Source organism: Chinchilla lanigera, unplaced genomic scaffold (assembly GCF_000276665.1).
Source record: "Chinchilla lanigera isolate Chin_1 unplaced genomic scaffold, ChiLan1.0 scaffold00042, whole genome shotgun sequence".
Taxonomy (NCBI): Eukaryota; Metazoa; Chordata; class Mammalia; order Rodentia; family Chinchillidae; genus Chinchilla; species Chinchilla lanigera.
The window spans coordinates 5339394-5362604 of record NW_004955443.1 but is presented as its reverse complement, the minus strand read 5'-3'; the positions used below and the strand labels follow the sequence as shown (position 1 = coordinate 5362604).

General features: G+C 37.9%; 1 protein-coding gene across 4 annotated transcripts in view; it reads right to left on the bottom strand.

The window, feature by feature from the left end:
• Positions 1-573: 573 nt before the first annotated feature.
• Positions 574-23211, bottom strand: part of Atp8a1 (ATPase, aminophospholipid transporter (APLT), class I, type 8A, member 1) — a 219983-nt gene continuing 197345 nt past the window's right edge. For 2 of the 4 annotated variants that reach the window (XM_005391918.2, XM_005391920.2), the window contains 4 exons: positions 13770-13858; positions 12947-13039; positions 6597-6688; positions 574-5205 (listed from right to left, as the gene is read on the bottom strand). In XM_005391918.2, the coding sequence (XP_005391975.1) occupies positions 5108-5205; positions 6597-6688; positions 12947-13039; positions 13770-13858 (372 nt within the window). In that variant the 3' untranslated portion in view covers positions 574-5107. The remainder of the gene's footprint in view (positions 5206-6596; positions 6689-12946; positions 13040-13769; positions 13859-23211) is intronic. The other 2 variants (XM_005391917.2, XM_005391919.2) reach the window with 1 other exon arrangement.

Here is a 23211-nt window from a genome sequence, read left to right as displayed (position 1 = left end):
ACCCTCTTCTAGCAATTTACCAAACTGACTGTTCATTGGCTTGGCTTTTACTAAAGGATGCTCTTTTGGATAAGCTATTTTCAATTCTGGTTATTTCCCTGTACTTTTGGATCATATGTTCAATTTTACTATTTTCTGATTACTTTTTAGAAATGTTATTGGCTAAACTTGATCACTTTCTCATCAATTAAAAAAAAGTGAATTGTTTCAGCACACCTAGCAAATTCAGCCAACATAAAAGGACAGACATGAATGAGTTGTTTACTTGCAAGCTGATTTAAACATGTAATAGAGACAATCTTGTGAGGCTTTTCTGACTAAAGACTCAAAATACACTAACTTTATAAAAATTTTTCTTTCTTAATTATCAGAACTAGCCCTCTTACCAAACTGGAGTTAACAGCCTCCATTTTGCATTTCATTTAGCTGGATTAAAATGAAGGGATATTTTGTATATCACTGCTACAAAGCTATCAAAGGGGTACCCCTTCTCAGACTATAGTTACTGTGGATTTGAAGGTTTTTATAAAGCAATGTTTTCTAAAACTAGCAATCAAAACCTCAACAAATTCCTTTATGTAATGGTAAAGTTTATTTCATTTTTAATAACAATTAGTGGACAAAATGTTCAAAATTTGCAGTTTAAAACATGCACATCCACAAAAGGCCAATGACACATAACACTGCATAGAAATGAATATACTCAACTTTAATAACTATTTATAAAACACAGTGCATTGAACATCAAGATAAACAAACCTGAGAAAACTACACAATCATAGAACCAACACTCTCCACTCATGCAGCTTCACAATTTCTACAGCAGTTTCAGCAGGAATGGTTTTTCATGGAGCTGAAAATACTACTTTTATCTTTAATGCAAACTGCAGTTTTCCATAGCTGCCTTCCAAGGCTGCCTTTTTATTTTTAACCTAATAAAGCTGAAAATGTAAAAAACAAAGATCGAAGGAGTTAAACAACAAACAGTATTTACCACTTTTATGGCTTCTATTCTAGAACCAAGAAACATAAAAATATATATATTTTTAATATTCTGCTCACATCTTTGTAGGAGTAGACTACCTATGGAAAATTGCTGTTAATTCAAACTAAGCAAATATGAAATCGAGATTTTTTTTCACCTACTTAAGGGAGATTTATTTGCTGAGAAGTTTTGTAAGCTTTATTAAGAAAAGTTCTTAGAGGCAAGCTAAACAAAGATTCAATTAAATTTGTTCAAATTTGTTTGTAAAATAATCTACTTATTAAAAATAAGACGTGTGGAGGACCAGTTAATTTGCCCACTGAATATTAAATTCCAGGTAGGCCATGATAGAATTTTGTAAGGCAGAAATAAACATCAAGATTTACAGCAATAGTCATGCATTGGCCTGGGTCACTTTAAATATTAATTCATGCAAACCATAAACCTATCAAAAACACAGCTGCTCTCAAACAGAAAATAAATCAAGGTGAAAAATGGAAAACATTTATTTCATTTCCTTCAAAATCTAACTTACATTCCACTTTAATAGCTGTTGAAGGTTAATTAAAATGTAGCAAAGTATCAGTAAGTTTCACAAGTGACTTCAGTTGTTTTAATGTGAGAAAAATCAGACGATGATACTTTAAGAGACATTATACAAACGTTCATCATTAAAAAGCATTTATTAGGCACTGAACTGCATGGTGTTTCCGTAAGTAATTTACAAAAAGAGTTCCACAGCTACTCATTGTGATGTAAATAGCTGGGGATTTTCTTGATAAATTTTGCAGATGATTATTTATAAGGTTAAAGGTAGAGTCAATGAAATAAGTTTCAAAACCAAGAACTATCAAGGGCAATTGCATGAAAACAAGCCTTAATGATTATGTGGCTTTGTAATACTTACGACACAAGTAATTTAAAAATTACGAATATATAATCTTTTACTTTCCGATTAGCCTTCATTTTTCTGAAAGAACATTTTATACATATCATACAGTACACACAATGCAGAAGAACTTAGCATGTGACTCTCACAGTTGATATTCAGAATGCTGAATTTAAAAATTAAAATGTTAAAATTTATGATGAGGATAAATGATGATTGATTTCTGTAATTTATCCCTCCTTCCCACCCTGGACAATTAAGAGGACTCTTTCATTCCACTCAATGACCGTACAATCCATGTAAGTGGCTATCTTCATTTAGCAGAATACACATGCACCTAATTTGAGGGAAGCTTTTCCAGTGAGTTCCCAACACTGCTAACCCTTCCCGCCCAGTGCAAAAGAAGAGCACAAATGCATGGAGAGGGAAGGAGCACACTTCGCATTTTAAATTTACTTCATTCCTGAGAAACAGTTTTCCTGCTAATAAACTCTACATCTTCCCGGGCAAGAGCCACTGATCTATTCCTATATGAATATATAAAATCTTTAGAAAGTCCATGTTCAGTACCACTGTGCAGTATTCAACATTAAAGCAACTTCCAGCATTTCAGTGCTAAAGGAATGAAGGTTTTGTATTACAAGGAGTATTTTCTGAATTGTAAACATTATACAGAAACTATGTTAGCATTTGCCAGAGTCTCTACAACAAACTTTTACATTGAAGAGTATGTGTTCTTTATTTTAGAAAATAAATGGTAAAAGTCGCTTTGATTGGTTGTTTTAATCCTAGTAAAACTATGTCTTTTATTCTCCCCAATTCAGGAAGATTAAAACTCAGAGCATTTTCTCTAATTTTAGTAAAACTGTAAAGTCACTGCAACTCTAATGCTGTATTTCAAGTTTTAGTAAAGTGGTTATCCCTTACCTCGTATGCCCTACCTTCACCCGATAAGCAAAGACTGGCCTAACGTCCATAATTCAAAAATTGGATCATGGACAAATAGGCATAAATCCATCACATTTCAGAGCATGGTGTTCAATGATTAACTATGAGTATTCTTTTCATGTTGAAGAGCACTGTCGAAACAGTCCATGTTTCAAAATGAAAATAAAACTTATTTTCATGTTTAAGTCAGAAAATTCAATTCTACTTTACTCATAGTATTTTGCCAATAAAAGTCTGGAGAAGGATGCAACTGATGAGAGCAAATGGAAGCAGCTCTCTTCATTCGTGCTGATTTTTGTGGTTTGACCTCAACTATCGCCGTTTAGAGGTCCAGGAAAATGTACTCTGAAGATCCATCCAGTAGACAAAGTCTGCAACTCCAGAACTTTGAAGATGATCTTAGACCTTATATCTGTAGTCTTGCTGGATGTCTTGATTCATGATTTTCTTAATCTGAACCTCAAATGAGAAGAGTCTGAGAAGTGAAAGATAAACTCCCTATTCTTTTTAGATTAGTATTACTTGTATGTATTATTCATGTTATTTGCAGAAAATGTGGATTTATACTTGTAACCAGCTGCATATACAAAGGAATTATATATATATATGTAAATTTTAAATCTAGATTAGAAAAAGGGGAAAAGAATGTGAAACGATTAAACCTGGGGCAATTTGGAAAAGTCACCTTTCTCAATTCTAACTGAATTTTTGTTTTAAAGTTCTATCTAGTTTGCTGATAAGTCCACTTAAAGGCAAACAGGCTTTTGAATAAAAGGCAAAAAAGTTTGCTTCAATCTTTGAAGTATATCTCAAAGCTAGAATTCCTTTTTCTTTTTAAACGAAAGCATTATTTAAAAATAGTATAGAAAACTTGTGGTTTTTAAACATCCCCTTCACCATTTACTGTATGTTAGTAGCAAAATAGGCATTTTCCGATGTCATGGAAATGCTGAAAATTATTAAACTGAACATATGTTTTAAAACATGTAAGTAAACCATACCCAGGATGAAAAGCCTTCCTTGACTATAAAGTAACAGGTCTGAGTAAAATATGTATTTTTAAAATGGGGAAAATACACTCCTTATTTGTCCCAGTAAGTAGCACATGACTAATCTGAGGATCAGCTTGATAAATGCAAGTGAACTGTGAACTAATTTTCGGGCTGAAGTAAAGGGACGGCCACCATAACACTGAGTATGCTACGTAAATCAGCAGGCATCTCTAGTGGGAGCCAGCAGTGAGAACCAAAACACATTACAAAAGCTGAGCCTATGTACATTACAAAAGCCCATGCACTTATCCGACATATTATTCCAAACATCTAGACAGAAGCTTTGGAAACCCCACATAAATATGTAAGCATAATTTTCTTCAGAGGGGAAACTTTAAGACAAAATGACATCATTTAGACACAGCAGAAGCCAGATTTTTAGAAAACTCTAAAGGATGATGAAACTATCAGAGATGAATGAGATGCAAATGCAAGTTTAAAAATCAGTATTGTAATGACAGTCACATTAACACATGTGCCTTCTAACTTGAACAAGACAAAGAAGCACTTGTAAGGCTGAAGGTGCGACATCACAGATTTTAGTAGCAAATGCCTTGAAATATTCATTTTTGCAAGTCACTCTCACATTTGAAAAGTCAAGCATGCAGATAGATCTTACAGCAGAACTGGAAGTAAACGTTCTCTTAAAATTTCTGGGCAAATGGCTACTGAATGAGAAATACACTTACTGAACTTCTTTGGCAAACATTTATCGGATGGTTTTTGACACAAACACGTAATAATGCCTTGTTTAGAAATACTCAGTAAGGTGAGTAAGTTCTTTAAGAATGCTGGTTTCAGCATATCCTGAAATCTAAGTCTGGATATCAAAAGTCCCTTTAACTTAACTTCATTCTAGAGTTTTTCCATCATTGGTTGCCTGTGGTATAGCTAATGAACTGATAGTTACAGTCCCCCATCAACAGTATAAGAATACTGACCTCTCCTCAGCTTAAGAAATCACTCTGGCAAGATACAAGGTCATTTTCAATTCCTCTTTACAAAGCCTTAGCAAATTCTCTAAGGAATCTGAGAGAGATGGTGTCATAGTGTGATTGCACAGTGCTTATGTCTCTAATGTACATGAATCTGAAGGTCCATCAGCGAGACGAGCTCAGATCCACCTTTCCTCTCCATGGACCAGACTGGAATTGGTCAGCAGACTGCGGCAACGACCTTAGATTGCGGTAGCTCTCCTCAGAGACAGGAGGGCCTGCCTCTCAGTCCCTTCCATCACCACTCCTCCGGCCTCTGCTTCGTGGTGTCATATGCTCTAATCACCTCAGACTGGGAAACAATTCCATTCTCATCTTGAGAGAAAGCATACCCATCTGTAAGGAAAACAGAAATCATTATCACGACACCAATGAAAATCAGTGGTATTCTGAGTTCTGAGTACGCATTGTCTAACTTGGGGAGCACATGCACCCCTTCCACCTTTGAAAGCATAAAACACTAACTTTCAACATCTGGAAAGACAGAGACGAGCTGCAAAATGGAGAGTGGGATGACTAAGGGTTGCCAGTGTAGATCCCGTGAACTTTGCTCCTCTTAGGCTGGACAGGACCCTTCAAGTCCCCTCAGCCGCCTGTTGCATATCTCTGTTCCATCCCACTTAATTTTGCTTCCCTCCTACTGTAGGGGGTGAAGGAGTTAAGTGGGCCCATGGATTTTTAGATGTCAGGCAGATGAATGACAGTGTGTAGCTGAGAGGATGAACACATTAATGAGCTTGACTGAATCACTGTTCCATGGATATATATTAAACAGCACATTATACTCTGCAGGTATACACATGTAATTATTTATCAATTAAAAATCAAGGAGGAGGGACTGGGGATTTAGCTCAGTAGCACAGCGCCTGCCTGGCAAGCGCAAGGTTGTGAGTTCGATTCCGAGTACAGGAAAAAAACAAAAACAAAAACAAATAAATAAATAAAAATCAAGGAGGAGATAAACACAAAGCTGGTGATGGTGGAAAAGTGGTTTGCTTCCTTTGAGTAACTTTCTCTTTAGCTCTCAGCATCTACACATGAACTCACAGACGTCCTCATTCTGCTGGATGGGTGTGGGGATGTGAAACGGCCCCCAAGGGGATCGTGTCTTTAGAAAAGGCCCCTTGGAGCACAGTGAGCAAAAGCATTAAACATGAGTGCATATAAGTGCAAATAAATTATGTGGAAACACCATGAAACAAAAGATATATTACCAGCACAAATAAATTTACCACTGGGCTTTATATATTATATCCTCTTTTAGATCCCTGAAATGTTAAGAGGGCAAGATACCTAATAATTTCTTACAACTGTAAATATTCATAAATATTTTTGGAGGGGAAAATATATGTTTCCTTGTGCTGTATGAAAGCTGAACAGGCTCTTGCAAAGTTATTCAAGTAGAAAAGATAACAACACAGAGGCAGCTTTTAAGAGCTAAGATTTATCTTACCGGTTCCTTTTAAGAATTAAAGGAGCAAAGAATGTGGAAATACCCTTGTTTTTCTTTATGTGAAACAGCTGTATTTTAAAATGCTGTATCTATTAAAAAAGAGTGGGTGGTGGCCAAAGGATTCTCTAAGCATAACGTCTTGCAGATACACAAACATGTTTTATGTGTTAATTTAAAATAGTTAAATATTCCTCAAGTCAACACACTGCTCCGAAAAGTGCCAGGAGAGGGTAATGGCAGATAGTTTATTTAAATTAAGAACTCAAATACTCACGGAGCAGGTTCTGCTGTAGAGACTCAGAGCGGTACAGGTTCACGTGGTTCTTCTTAAACACGTTCTTGAGCAGCTGCGCCCTCTCGGTGAGACTGCAGGTGCAAACGTGCTAGGTGAATTAGCAACTCAGCAGAGCCCGGTCGGCGCAGGAGCAGCAAGGAGAGCCGGACTTAAACAAAAGGTCCCCTTGAGCCCTGCGGCCTCAGGAGTCTTTTTACTCCATTCGCTCAGATAGCAAAGGAGATTTAAAATCCTATATGGACTCTTTTGAGGCTGTATTCCCCACTGCCAAGGGGGAGCTCTATCCCTAATAATAACCGAGTAAAAGTAAGATTTCCTCAGTTCTCCTTCAGTTGCTGTTATATTTAAATCAGATAGAACCACAGAACCTGTACAACACAATAAGGAAACCCACAAAATCATCCAGTATTTTAACTTCTGAAACCTTCTTCTGTATATCCTTAGTGTAGCATTTTTAGAAAAAAAAAAAAAAAATCCTCTAATTATTATTGTTCTCACACTTTGCACATACTTTCATGCAAAACAATATTTTTAGTTATGTTAAAGGAATTTATAAAACTATACAAATAATAAATTTTATGGACTTTTTAGTTAGAAAAACTTTATTACTACTCTAATAGTTTAAAATATATCAATTGATTTTAAAAATAATGATTTCACAATATAATTTTACTAGCTAAAATAACAAGAAAAATATTTTTCCATAAATGTTTAGAATGTCTCCATAGATACAAACCCACATACTTAATCATGCATTTTCTAAAAGAAATCATACATTTCCCCATTATTGCACTTAGATCTGTCCCTTAAATAGTAGGAACTTAAACATAGGTTGAATATATGAATTTGAGTAATACTGAAATGAATTTAACTATTTGAGTAATACTGAAATGAATTTAACAAACATCACTAATCTTCCCAATCAGGCCATTTCTTTATTAGTTGATTTATTAAACACTGCTATGATATCAAAGAATTTAATAAGCATGAGGAACAAATAAGTAATCCACATGCATTGCAGCAAATGTTTATACAGTTTTGTTTTAATAACTGTAACCAACTCAGTTGAAAAATTTCCATCTTTTCTCTCACTTTATAAAAGCTTAAGTTGCTGGAAGTTATGTTAGCTTTGCATCTTGCCAATTTTTAGAGACCTTGAAATGGAACAATATTTATCATATGCAAAAAAGGATCCCCTGCAAATGAACTCATTGTGGAAATGAATTAGACACACAAAGGCAAAAACTGAAGGAAAATATTTAGAAATGTTGACATTTGCAGTAATCTCACACACATACTTTTAAAAGTTTAGGAATGTTAACTAGTACTTAGTAGGCATATTTTATTGTCACCAGGAATTAGCTGTATTAAAACAAGAAAACTACTCTAAAACTTTGGTGGTTCTGTTAGTTGTAAACTTTTTTTTTTTCCCCTACCAGGGACATAAACAGATATAAGGAACGAGAAGGGGTCATTTTGCTAAGTCACTTTTCTTACTCTACTCTTTAAATGATCTAACATTACAGTCCCTGGGACCCAGAGGGACCCTAAAATATGTAACTGCATGGAGGAAGTCGGCAGCTTTAGCAGCAGGTGGTCTGATTTTGCTAGCAGAGCATGGGGGGTGGGACAAGGCCTCTGGTGTTTAAAACTGAAATCACTACTGCAGACTGGATGGTGGCAATGTATCATTAGGCCAGCTGCGCCTTCCTAGAAGGCATTTCCCAGGTTTCCTAAGTGCATCATACTGTAATATTGTGTTGCTAAAGTGTTAAGAAGGCAGATAGGAGAATTTTATCTTTCAAATGCTATGGTGATTAAAATAGATAATACGATGTAATTTTTTAAAAGCAGTAAGAAAGTCTCTTTCTTAGGAAAGCACATTTCTCAAGAGACAGCATGGGCTTTGGAGCCTTCCTTTGGTTTGACTCTGGGTCTGCTACTTATTAGCTGGTCCTGTAGGTAACCTATTTTGGTCATCTCATCAAAAAAAGTAGGACAATATGCAACTCTCAGGCGGGCTGTGAGGGTTTAGGGAGTGTCACGCTAGTGACCGACAGTGGGGAAGCACTAACAAATGCTAGTCCCTCCCGCCCTTCTGCTCTAGATCCCAAGGGATGTATTATACAAAGCAGCTAGAACAGAGATCGTCACACACGGAACTTTGTTAGGATCAGTTGTGATGCCCTGGTTTATATTCAACCTTAGCTCATGAATGATGTTTAAGGCTGCACATGGGTATCCATTTCTAAGGCCCCATTCCACCGCTTTCCTCAGAAAATGATGAGGCTTTGGTTTGTTTTTCCTTAGCTACTTCAAGCTTTCTGCATGAGTCCTTCCTTACAGGGGAGAGTCTCTCTTCCAGAATATAAATACAGGAGTGTGCTTTGTAAATAAGCAGCGATAGTGCCCCATTCTACCTTTAGGGAATGACCCATCATTTTAGAATGTATGCAATTCTGTGTCTCTCATGTTTATTTGTACTGTTATTACTAGCAAGTCATATTAGAAAATGTACTAATAATACATTAACATTAATATAGCAAAAGGTCAATTTTTGTTCAGTTTAACTGTGAGAAAACCAAGAAAAAAAAGATACCCTCTAGTTAGAAGCACATCTATTACCACTTTGGCTAACAGTTTTCCTCAATCTTGTACAGTCTTTCATTTACATACCGAGTTATGCAAATTCTGAGTTTGTTTAATGCACTCACATAGCAACTACCACTTAAATATTGCTACCTTATTTCCAAACCCACAAAAATGTTGCAACTTAGGTATTTGGTGGAGGTGAGTGAAAAGATACGATGCTTAAATATAATATTTCTTTTGGAAACACTAAAAACTTGTTAGTGCTGGTAAAAACCCACGTACAGTTTGGGAACGTGTTGGAATGTGTTGTCTTCAGGTAATTTCCACGATCTTTGAAGGGTGGTAAACTTGCGTTTATCCATATATTGGGCTGGCAAACTATTTTGGTTGGCTCATTACGATGAATTTGCAGAAGGTAACTAAGCATTCATTTGTGGAGTGTTAAATGCGTACCCCTCATGTGAAAGCTGTACTGAACTAGGTACTGGTGGTGGTGGGGAGATGAACAATGACTCTAACAGGCCCAGTCTCTGTCCTAGAGGAGAAAGCATTTCCTCATGCTGTCTCTGTTCTTTACAAATGTCAGGAAGAGCCATTATTGCAGAGATGAGACTGGGCCGAGGAAAAACATTCGATATATCCCTCTACCTTCAATTCACATTAAGGCATTTGTGATAGAAAATTCAGTGTAAATGTGGAAAAAAATACAACTTCTTATTAGTTTGGGGGCAATGTTCAAGCTACTTTTCATGAAGATAAACACTACAAAGAAAGGCTGGAGAAAGCCCCATCATGTCCACAGAACTAAATGATCTGATACCCCTCACCCATTCTCTGCATTTTTCTTTTATGCTAAGGCTATGGGCCAAATGCTGGTGAGGGACAAGTCAGTGAGGACTGACCTGATGATCCCAGCCTGAACTTCTATGTAGTTATAGCCACTACTGGTGTGAGGTTTAATGTCTATAGCTAGAAAAGTACAATTATGAATCTCATTATATTTACCTGTTTATATAATGCACTGCTTTGTACACACTCCGGTGACACCCCAAAAGAGTTGCCCCTTCTCAACTAAGTGTACAGTATCCATAAAACCTTATTTTTAACCACTGGCTTTTGAAGTCATTTCTTTAAAGAAATGGTAAGATGTTACATGAAACGTATGGATGTCATATCCAAGTGGGATCTGCGAGGCCCATATTCTAAAACATTAATAGTCCTGCTATAAAATAGATAAATCTTTACACTGTAGGATGAATGAACACTATCAGTGCACTTGTAGGACAAATGGTTCAGGTTTTTTTTTTTTTTTTTTTAGCAAATGTTTGCTGTAAAACACATAGACAAGAAAAATTTAAACTCAGGCGTTTTTTGCCTTTTGTAGTTATCAGTGTTTCTGGTCTCCAGTGTTACAGTACATTGAAATAAAAGTTACAAAGAGCCACAGGTTTCACAGTTTCTGAGTAATTTTGTCCCCGATAGGCAAGAAGCTATGACAATACAGCCAATCGGGAGAGAAGTCTGGATTACTCTCTAGCATGCTAGAGTGAAAGTGATTTCTACCTTAGCTCAAAGGTAATACATTTAGATTGATGAAACATACTTTTCCTCCTAAAATTTAATGGAATATACTATATAATTTTCTGGGTAATATGGTAAGTGGCACACTATTTCTACTAAAGATGGCTAGTTACTATAAAGGGGATATTTCAATTTTTGAAAATGAAAAAAGAGAAATTACTATAAGTGTGAATAGTCATATATGGCTTAAAATTTATAGTTTCTCTGATACAATTGTATAATATATAATTTGAGCTTAAGAGTAGTACTTAGGGAAGAATAAAAAAATTGGGCATAATCAACTCGGAAGATCTTTTTAAACAGTTGCATTATTTGTAACAGAGTAAACGACTGCTCCATTGGGTATTATCTAGTTTGGGAAGAACAACATATAATTCTGTTTGCAGGGACTGGATATTTATTTCACTACTGACACGTCAATCAGTCATCGTTATCACCCACCACCCAGTCATCCTCTCCTATTCATTCATTCCCTTAGTTCATTCTGTTGACCATTTAACATCTACTCCACAATATTTTTCCGGGGCTATTAAGTTCCTGGAGCCGAGCTAGGTGTTGGGTTGTAGCTATGACTAAGAAGGTTTTTCTTTCAAGGGGCTCAATCTAGTAGGGAAACAAATGCACACAGGGTAAATAAACACATTATAATCCACTGCAATAAATGGAACATAAGTATACACAAAGTACAGAGATAGTACACCAGAAATTAATCAATTTTAAGTAAGAAGAGTTGCAAAACTGCAACTGAACTGGGTTTTGAAAGCTAAGGACCGGATTGCCCCATCTGTAAGAGGGGTACTTGCTCCGTGACAAGGCAGAACATGTGCTAAGTCTGAGAGGCATATGTGAGATGATCAAAAACTATGATAGTAAATGACACATTACGATTCACCCCCCCCCCATGTTCTCTCCCTTGCTTCCAACACTCCTATTCTATCCTTGTCACTTCGTGTAGGAATTCTGGAAGCCCTTTTTCCTGTCTTTAGCTGCAACACAAACAGATTGAGAATGTTTACCTTTCACAGTCACTTTGACTTTGGGGAAGAGCAAGAAGTTGCACAGTGCCAGATCCACAGGCTAAGGTGGATGAGGATGCACCAGATGCTTTTATGAGCCTGCCTTTCTGCTGAATGGTACTCGGCAGCGGCACTCACTGTATTTCTATCACAGCTTTATACCACAGCTCACGAAATAGGACTTCCAGAACTGCTTCAGAAAGTGGTAGGAATGAGAGAGTAAGTGTGTTTGAAGTGTGGGGGACCTGTTCGAGAGGAGTTAGTGGCTATGTGTCTTTTAGTGTAATAAATTAAAAAAAATTAAATGCCATATATTTCAATCACATCTTGTAAAATACCATGGTGTTTTGGAACTAAAGCACACCAACTATTGCTAGAATCTAAGAAATCTGAATTTTTCCCCTTTGGCAATGTTGACAAAATGTACTGACTTTTTTGAAATAAAGACATCAGTCTTATTCTCCCAAAATAGTCCCGGCAGTAAAGCCAGTCTGACAGGTCTTTGGCTTGGAATGTAATTAGTTGCTACCTTTTCCTTCCTCACATCCATTTTACTTACTTCTCCTCTAGCAGGAAGCCACTGTGCTTAGGCTGGCCACCAACCTCCACTTTACAGATGACATATAAATTGGTTCCTAATAACACTGACCACAAAGGCAGTTCCTGGGCAGTTTTTCCTATGTCACATTATGAGTTTTGATTATATATTATACTATCATCATTATTATTATTGATATTGTTTCCAGCTGAAAGCCTTTTCCTTCTCTTTCATTTTAATAGTAACTATGCGTAACTACCATTTATTTAATGGTCATCAAGCACCAGGCACTGTGTTATATGCTTTATGGTATTCAATTCTCATGGCACTTTAGGTAGGTGATATCACCTTTATTTTATTGATAAGAAAATTGAGGCTTAGTAGCAACAAGCAACTTGACCATGGCCACACACAGCTTAGTAACTGATAGGTTTAATTTGAACGCACACCTCTCTGATTCCAAAATCCGTCAGGAACACTGACAGCTCCATGTTAGACGATAAATGAAAGTTTTACTATTTATTTCCAACCACTAGTAAAAAAAGGTGTTAATTAAAGTTCACTTGGAAAAAATGATACACAATAGACAATAAGTTGTTTACCTTTTCCCAAGCACAACTGCTCCTGGGTCTTGAGATTTTGCCTCAAGCTCCTGAACTTCATCTACTAATGTTTTAAAAGCAGTCCTCTTGATACTGTGGAAAAGAAGGATGGGAATACTTGTGTGAAGGTTTTACAAAACTAGATGCCTGCTTTATTAGCATGCTGTTGATGTGGACGAGTACAACAGGAAGCAGAGTTGTGTTTCCACAGAATCTAAAAATCTACTGTAATTCTGTGCATTGATACAATTCCAGGTACAAGTCTTAAATGATTCAGATTTATAATATTAAAACTGTCATAGTTATTAACCAAACATCATGTAATTAACTTTAATGACACCTTTTTTTGTAGGAAGAGATAACATTTTAAAACTTACAACCTTTGAGAAAAACTTGTAAAGGTTCTGTTTCTCCCATTCTGTATTCTTTATGTTTAGAATCTGGCAAGCAAAAACTGTCTTTTCAAAACTATTAAACTGTATGTGTTTGGAGGCAGAAGAATTTTTTCTTCTATCTGGTATGAGTTTTGGGACTGATTTCTAAAAATAATACCCCTTCACATAATTTTCTCTAGTGCAATGACTGTACTTCTCTCTGAGGTGAACAGAAAGTACCTGCTCTACTTCTCACATGGTCTTTTAAACTAATTTAGTTTCCTGGTTCCTAACTCATGCGTTTTCTTCTTATGTATTTAAAATTAACTAACATTACCAATTCCCATTCTGCAAACTCTGTAAGTTTGAGTTGATGTCACAGCTGGAGAAATCTGAGGACTCCTATGCATTAGTGTTTCTGCGTGTATAACTGAGCAGTGCACACTTACACTTTGTACACCACGTCCAGCAGCAACGACGCCACGGGGATAAACAACAAACCTGTCCAAAAGACTCCGGAACTGAACAACATGGCTGCCTGCGGAAATCATCAGCAATAAAATTACTCCAAATACTAAGAACGATACCATTCACATTTTGTTTGCATATGATTTGAGTAAAATAATTTTAAGAACATTCTGTAGCTCTGAATGTAAACTTTGAAAATATTTGGAATTAAAAGCTAAATGTGTTAAAATATGCATTTGTTATATCTGTTTTTTGCCCTCAAGTAGCTAAGAGAGCAAAGTGCATTTTTTTAATCATGAACCAAGTCTTCATATTTTTACATGAAATTTTTAGTATAGTGGTCTATATAGGAAGAAACTCTTGATCTTCTATAAGTTAGAATACCAATCTTTTAGAACAAACTTAAAATATACTCTGGTTTAAATTATAATACTATACCATATAAAATAAATGTCAGGAGCTGAATTTATTAATTCTGGTAAATGAAAATTACCTTTGTATAATATTTCAGGATACTTAAAAAATTACCCAGGTGAATCATGATTATGACATAGTTAAGGTATCTCTGAAAATAACAACTTGATTATTTTTGACTACTAGTTAGTAATAATATTTGCTCAGTGGTTTATATAACTTGTTTCCATGCAAACCTGTTATTGCTACACTCATACCAAACATTACTATGTAAAACCCAGATAAAACTATATTAAAAATAATTTTAATAATTCCATTATTAATAAAGGAGTAATTGAATATCCATTTCAAATGCCATATCAGAGTCCTTCAAACTGTAAAGATAATATTTCTATGATAAAAAGGAAAAAATTCTAGTAGTTGTTTGCAATTATAACAAATAACCTTTATGATTATATTACACCGAACTTAAAAGGAACAGTGTTATATAACAAGAGCAAAGAAAATGTTTTGGTTTTACTTCTTTGAGTATATTTGTTTATCTAAAATAAATATGCAGGACCAATTTAAGTCCATAAAATGAACTGTTACAATTTCATTAAATAATAGCCAACTAATGTATGAACATTTAAAACCTTTTTCATACAGGATACTTTTCTTTTTTACCAGATATGGTTTAGGAATTAAAAATGACCCAGAGCTTAATTTTTCTACGCAGTTTCACAATTGCACATAAATAGTTCTAATCAATTAATCTTCTTCAAATTTAAAGATAACTAATTTTAAATTATGTTTCAGATTATCCATTCTCTTTGACTCTCAACTGAAGACCAGAAACTGCTTAACTTTTCCTGTATTAACATGGGCTACTGATACAGATTGTTGGTTCTAGGACACTAAGGCTTTTTGCTACATAAGATTGAGTAGCTTCAAAAACATTTAAAGTAAAATCGAAGAAAATAAACTTTGACACATGGGTTGCACAGAATAGCACCCAATTCTGGATACCAACAGGGTTCAAAAATATTCACATAAAAGTCACTTTATTTAATACGCAAAACATGATCTTGGACGTGTTTGCCAACATCCTCAATAGTGAAAACCAACAATAACTATGTACTAGGAAATGTCTATCAATTCAAGGGGTTTTGTTTAGATTGAAGGAAGCTTTCTAGGGACTGTAACAACTGTAATACACTGCATTCCTTTTTTTCCTTCTGGGGGTAAAAGGTAAGGTACGATTCTAAAGCATGTAACCGAAAAACACCATGTTTCCTTGGCTTCCTTCTAATATATTTTAATGTGGGGGGCAAGAGAAGAAAGACCTATTCTTGCCTTCACCACCTTGAATTAAATGTCCACAGGGGAAAAGGCAAAAGTGCTGGAGAGACTGAGGCTGCTAATTCTGACCATTGTGATGCTAACTATGAGTGGAGGGGCAAGTGGCCCCCACTATTCAGTCCATGGCCTTGGGCTTTACAAATGAACAACATGAATTGAAGGGAGAAAAGTTTTTCTGCGTCATATCTGAAAGCCTGTCAGATTTTTTTTCTTTTGCAGAGTTAATCCAAACCTAAAAGATTTAAAGCCGACATTCGCATTTAAGACAGAGAGTCTCTTTGTATTTTTTGGATGGAGAGGGGGAAAAAAAATAAAATCCCACAGAGGTATTTCCTTCCTTTCTGTACAAGAAAGCTCCCCTCGCTCTGTAGAAACCAGTTTTGTCTTTAACTTTTCACATCTCCCCACTCGCAGGCAGGTCAGCTGGAAAAGGTGAACTAGCGTCAGACAATGGGGTTAACAGGAGCGGCCTGCTCGGGGCTGGGCTCGGGCTCCCTCAGAGCAGTCTGCAAATTGCCCTGAACGTGGGGGAGTGCTGGGCTGTGCCAAGTGGCCCCCAGCACTCCTCCTCCAGGCCCTGTGCAACCAAATGGAATCTGCCACAAAAGTGGCTCCCGGGGGTCTGGAGAAGGGATCAGTGGTCTTGCCGCAAAACTGGGAAACTGGAGGGCAAGGGCCCTGCACCGGGAACAAGCAACTGCTTGTTCTGCAGAGGACGCTGGCTCCCGACCGGGCCATGAGGGCTTTGAACGTAAACCAACACGGACTGAAAATGCAGCTGCAGCAGAAGGATTGTTCGGAAATTTCCATGTGAACTTGGAGAGAAAGAATGAGAAAATCTGAGCTTATTGTGCATTTGGCCAAACCCAGGGGTGTGTACAGATAAGCGGGGCTTTACCTTCTGACCCACACGGGGGATCCCTTAGCAACGGCACCTACATTTCTAGCCGGAGAGGAACACTTCTTCACTTTCACTGTGCCCAACGTCACGCTTCCTGGAGAATTCAAACTTGCCAGCTGCCTACACCTTTCGGGATGCTATGACTCCTTGGATAACGTACAGATTCTTTCTTGAAAAAGAGGCAGGTCTCTGCAAAACCTCAAGCCACGTCCTTAGACAACAACTACAACAGGTCAGGTGACAAACAGCCTGGAAAGTGTCCTAGGCTCTGCCCATCCCATGTGTCAGACTGTGGGAAACAACTTCTCACCCTCAGGCCTCAGTTTCTTCAGCTGTAGACTTCAAGAATTAAACCCAATATTTATAATGTGGCCTCTGCTATTATGAACATTATTACACATTTCCTTCACTTTAATTTTCATATTTAAACACACAACTCTTTTTCTCTCTAGTGATCTGTCCCATGAGCTTCACAAAGGGTATTCTAAATCACAGTATCAAATTAAGTGTAGGATAGTTTACAAATTTCATAGTTTTCTTCAAAGTATCATCACATGTGCTTATATCATCTAATATTCTGAAATATAATACTGAAATACAGGTTAATGCCACACATGTCAATTTGCTAATTTAAGAAATGGAAATCATTTTGAAAGAAATTAGTAACTGCACAAGGGGCCGGGGATTTAGCTCAGCGGCAAAAGTGCCTGCCTGGCAAGTGCAAGGTCGTGAGTTCGGTTCCCGATACCGGAGAAAAACCAAAAAAAAAAAAAAAACCAAAAAAAACTGCACAGGTATAACATATGAACTTGGCAAGGTAAAATATTCAGAAAATTGTGCTACAAAACCTTTTTGGGGGGAGGAGTGTAGTAAAATAAAGTAGTTGAAATCTGAAAGGCATTAAGAGTTTATGTTAGTAGCAACAGCAACAATAAACCAAAAAGTGACTGGTGAGTATCTAAATAAAGCTTTATATTTCTAAGCTTTAAAACAATACAAAAAAGAACTGACTTGCAAAATGCAAAACTTTTAAATGTTCAAAAGAGCATAACTTTAAAAGTAAATGATAAACAGGAAACTCAGAGAATAAATGGTACAAATACATCAGGTCCTGTGTTGATATCAGCTCATAAAAATAGCCCATTTTTCTTTGTAAGAATAGGTGAAATCCCAATAGCCAAGCAAAAGACCTGGGGAAGTATTTACTAGAGCAGCAGCAAGTTATCTGTAACACAGCACGGTGCTGAGCCTCTTTATAGTCATGAAAACACAAGCAAATTAGATCAGATTAAAACAATTCACTATCGCAGTTGGGGAGTGTAATGCAGTGAGGGGTAACAGTTCTATTTGTAACAATTTGTATTCTCACCACTGTGCATCACGGACACAGACTTTCTTTCCTGCTAACTTGTAATTCAATTTCTGAACTATGTGTTAAAATTAGGCACGGCTTTGGTTTATAAATTGGTATCTCACAAAACTGCTCTGAGGTCACTAGCCCTGAAAGCACTCATCACTACCAAAAGAGTCTAAGGTTTACTGAAGATACAAAAAACCCACAGCAGTGGCCAGGTACAGGGGCATAAGTCTGTAATGCTAGTGCTGAGGGAGGCTGAAGCAGAAAGATCACAAGCTCATGGCCCACCTAGGAAACACAGTGAGACCTTGTCTCAATCTATCCATCAGTCAGTCAGGGTGGGGATGTAGCTCTGTGGTAGAGCACCCTTGGATCTAATTCCCAGCATCGCCAAACACAAAAACAAAAAACAAAACAAAACGGAGTACCCACAGCAGCTGCCTGCTGCAAAGTCAGGTGCACAGCAGCACAGTTCAGGCTTGCAGGAGTCTGAGTAAAGAACTCCACATTGTTTTTAAACCAACAGTTCCCAGATGCACTGACTGACCATGGGACACTTTTCCCACGTAGGCAAATACTTGTTGAGTTTCTTAAACGACAAAACATTAATGAAAGCTAACAGACCCCATGTGGCTGATTAAATATATGTATGTCATACAAGAAAGTATTATCCAAGCTGTTTGAGATGCTGCTCATAGAAGGTAATTCAGGAGCCCTCTGCCCTCCCTCAAAGGTCAGCAGTTTGTTATCATCTACGTGGGAATCAACCCACAGCTCCACCTGTGGCTTAGCTCTGTCACCTGTACTTCACACATAGGGACAGCTTCAGCACCAGCCACCATGGCAGGGGATCAGGTCCTATTCTCCGGTCTCCTAAGGCCACATCTCATGCATCAGTGGGATTGGTTATGCCTTATATCTCCAGACCTACCCACCTCCGGCCAACCTTGCCATCAGTATCCCAGCCCCCGATTTCCCTGTGCGCCTGTGATCACCTCCTAGCTGGGCTTAATGACACCAGCACTGCTCTGTGTCTAGCCCTCCACACTGCACGCAGGGAGTCACTGCCAAACTGCAAAGTAGATTTTAGTAGTACCTGGATTAAACTCACTCAATAGCTTCCCATCACCCCCTGGACTGAGGACAGAATCTTGAAAATGACTTCAAGACCTTTCCTACTTGACTTGTTTGCTTGCACAATACAATCTCCCAAGCCAGCCCCAAGCTCTAGCTACACACACTGTGTGTTCCAGTTCCTGGAAGGTGCCCATTCTGACTCTCCGGCTCCAGAATCTGTGACTCCCACCTGCCCTTTCATTTACACATCAGTGTCACCTCCTTTCTTGTACTGGGGTAGCTGACCCTATTTTGGGCTTCTGTTATTGCCTACCTTCTAGTTTTTCTTTATCTTCCAGATAGAGTATAATTTCAGTAAGAGGAAGACATATATCTTGGTTAATTCTCATAACCCAAGTGCTTAACTATGAAACAGATGTTCAATAAATAATTGCTGGATAAATAAGTTCTCACAATCCAGTGTTTGGAGACATTAAGTCAAAAACATCAGAGCCCTGGGACTCTACCCTGGAGAAGTGGCAGTTACTGTGTGCTTGGTTTTGTGTTCTCACATAAAGCTTTCCTGGGAGGAGTTACAGATGTTTATGGTTTGGAGAGATTGATCTAGCTCCCTAACCATCCTTTTAAAATGCAGGTTGTCTTTTCTGTTAAAAAAAGCAGAGCAACATACATTAAAAGTTAAGAAAATTAAACCTGGTGAGCTCTGAGTCAACAAAAATGTTTTAATGAGTCCAAAGAAAGTATAACAGTTAGAATACAGCTTTTGTGGAGGGTGAGAGTGAGGAGGAGATGTGGAACTGATGAGAAGAAAGACCTCATGCCAGCATCAATGAGGATACTTTGTTGACTATTCAACATGAGTATTTTGCCACGTGAAATAAAAAGGAGCAGAATATAAAAATCTCAATCTTTACTCATAGTGGCAAATGTGAACTTTATCCTCCAACTGCTCTGGCCAAAAAGGAAGGATCATTCTTATTTCCACCCTTCTCTCAGATTGTGGATTCAATCCAACGGCAAATCTTATTCCCTGAACTTAAAAAACCCACACCCCAGTGTCTACAGAAGTGCTATTCACAACAGCCCAAAGATAGGAACAATACCAAGAAATGAATGGAAAGCCACAATGTGGTAAATACACACACCAAAATAGCACTCAGCATACCACATAGACAGACCTTGGGGACATTACGCTAAGTGAACTAAGCCAAGTGAAAAAGGACAAATACTGCATGATTCCACTCGTAGGCAGGATCTAGAAGAGTCAAATCCAAAGACAGAAAGTAGAAAGCCAGTTGCTATGGGCTGGGCACGGGGGGTGGGGGGAGAATAGATTTAACTTGATGGACGTGAGGTGTCAGGTGGAGACCATGAGAACATGGAGATGCATAGTGGTGATGCTCAGCTCCCTGTCCCATCTGGACCAGACTCCTCACCCCAGGCCTTCCCCCTTGACCAGAGCCACCTCCACCCCATCTGGATCACTGCAATGGGCTCATACGAGGCCTTTCTCTTTCTATTTCCCCTAGTCTATTCTTGGGGACACACAGCAGTCATTTACAAGGCCAGATTATGATTTGCTACTGTATCTCTAGCAATCAGAAGAGCGTTCTGATGTGTATTTGGTGGAAGAATACATTATTTAATCCGAGGGAAGTATACAAATTAAGCATAGGAGATGGGGGGATTAAAGTTAACAGCAATTATCTTTGGGTCATGGGGCTGCTGTTTTCTTTCTTCTATTTTTGACATTTATTCAATGACTCTAAGTTACATTATTGAGAAAACTTTGGGTATACATTTTATTTTTAAATAAGCAAAACATCATTGATTTTTACCAATATGGGAAGCACTCAAAATCTTCATTATAAAACTACTAGTTTCAGCCAGACTTTTTTCTGTACGGAGAACTGTTTTTCTAGGCTAGATTACTATCATGAGGTGATATATTTTTCTTTTAAAAATTTCTTCCCACATGGCTTATTAACAGGGAAGAACTGACAATCGAGTACTGATCCCCTTTTTCAGAGAATGCATGGTAGCTTCACTTACTCATTTTTTGTATTTCTGCTATTTTTGTCACATTTTCTAGTTTTCTCCCTATTAACCATACACGTCTGGCTAACGTTTCTCCTTGTTGGTGCTGTGAATAGGACCTTTCATTTTTGTCTGAATCGAAGGGTTATTTTACCTTTGATGATTTAGGGTTTTTTCAAGGGAGTTTAGCAAGTTAGAGGAAATTCCAAAAGCAAGTCCATTATGCATTTCTTAGGACTTGGTCACAGAACGCCCAAGTCAGTTCCGAGCAGCTAACTGTTCTTTCCCCTCACACATGTCCTGCTACAGCAATTCCTCAGGGAAGGTTAGCGCTGTGACGTGTGACCCCCACACCACAACTCCCGTTCTTTCTCTTTCAAACCAGCTACTCTGCTATGCAATCACTTCGCTACTCTCTTCTCCTATATCTGCATTAATCCTTCTGGTCTTTGTAGGAAACATATTCATGAAATCATCATTAAAAAACAAACAACAGTGCTTCAAAACCTGCCATGCTTAATTTTAAAGCTGTAGGTATTATTTCTTTTCATGCAAGCTTTCTGGATTTTTCCAACCAAACCGTGCCTCTCTCCTCTCCTGCAGCCTGTGCCACGTCCACTCTCTGCCTGTGCTCTCCGGATATTTCTCTGGAAGAGGCAGACTCCAGAACCGTGTTCCCGTTTCAGCCCCACCCCACCCAACCTTGCTCACCCACAGGGTCTTTTCAAGTTCCCTTTTCAGCGACTCAATCTCAGGGGACTGAAAAGATTTGGTTTATTAAAAGTGAGACACAAAGATAACCTTAGTACCTTGAAAACTAAAACCCACAACTTTAGCATCTATGGCAAAATATACATTTTATATAAATAGATGGCTAATGTGCCTTCTCCGGCAACAGTGACATAGATGCACAGGAAATTCTCGTCAGCTCATCAAAATCAACTCTGCTTTCAGACACTGAAAGGCTGTGTTATTTGAATTTAAATGTGCAAACATTTCTGAAAGTGGCTTTGTGCTCCAGGCTTGTGAAACACCAAAGTATGACGCTTTCGCAGAGGCCAACCTCTGCGTCTGAATTCATCATGGTACGGGGTATGGAGTTAAACTTGCTGGTAATAAACATCACTGGGTTGGCAGTAGGTAGAGAATTTGCCACCTTGCCCTTTAACCAGAGACAAACAGGAAGTTCATATGAACTGTGAGTGTAAGAGATGAACCTCACTGAAATCCTTAAGTGGCTGCAGATCTTGGGTAGTCTGGCTGAAACTTTCTTCTGAGAAATTCTAAAGATAAAAGAATGCAAGTTCTTGTTCTGTATTTTGGTGTCTATTGCTGGGAAATGATATCGATGTCTCTCAGCTGAAAAGAATTCTTGCAAACTTTTAATAACAAGGGCTGATCAAAATATATGGTGACTATTTACATTAAAAAGAACATTAGAATAAAAAAATACATTGCCATTCATCCCCCTTGCTTTGAACACACTTACCCCACCATTCTTGCTACTTTCTGAAGCAGTTCCGGAAGCTCTCTTTCACGAGTGTCTTTATGAGGTGTGATAGAAAACACAGTCAATACTGCTGCCAAGTGCCACCGAACAGAAAGGCAGTTTTGTGAAAACATCACACTGTGTCCTCGTCTACCTTATTCACTGAATCTGGCCCTGTGTAACTTCTGGTTCTTCCTCAAAGTCAAAGCAACCACGCATTGATTCAGGGCGTTGGACAGCCATAATAGCATAACTGAAGATCCTCAGAAAGGGGCCTGCAGAACTGCTTCAGGAAGCAGCAAGAATGATGGAGTAAGTGTGTCTGAAGTGAGCGGTAGTATTTTGAAGGACATTAATGGCAGTGTGTCTTTTGCTGTAATCAGCATAAAAAAATTACACATTCACTGTATTTTGTTCATACCTTGTATATTATACATACTCATATCCAAATATCGAACTTTGTTGTGACTTACTGACTTACTACTAACATGAATTTATTATTTTCTCTGAGCAAGTATTTATTCTCTAGTTTCTGGCACACTCTAGAACATGGTGTATTCCGTGAAGAAAAGCTCCCCACCATGGCTGGAAGCAGTGGCGCTGACATCCGGGTGAGCATGTGACACCTAGTCCTGGCTTGGCTGTCCAGTCCTGGCTCCCATCGTCCTCTGCCTTAGCAGAAGCAGCCTGTATTTGCCTGGGCTGCCCTCCCCTTGGACGCCCTTGCCACACTCTCATTCCTAGACACCTGCAGGTAGCAGCAGCACTAAGCAAACTTTCTAGGCAGTAGCTTGGGGTCAAGTGCTC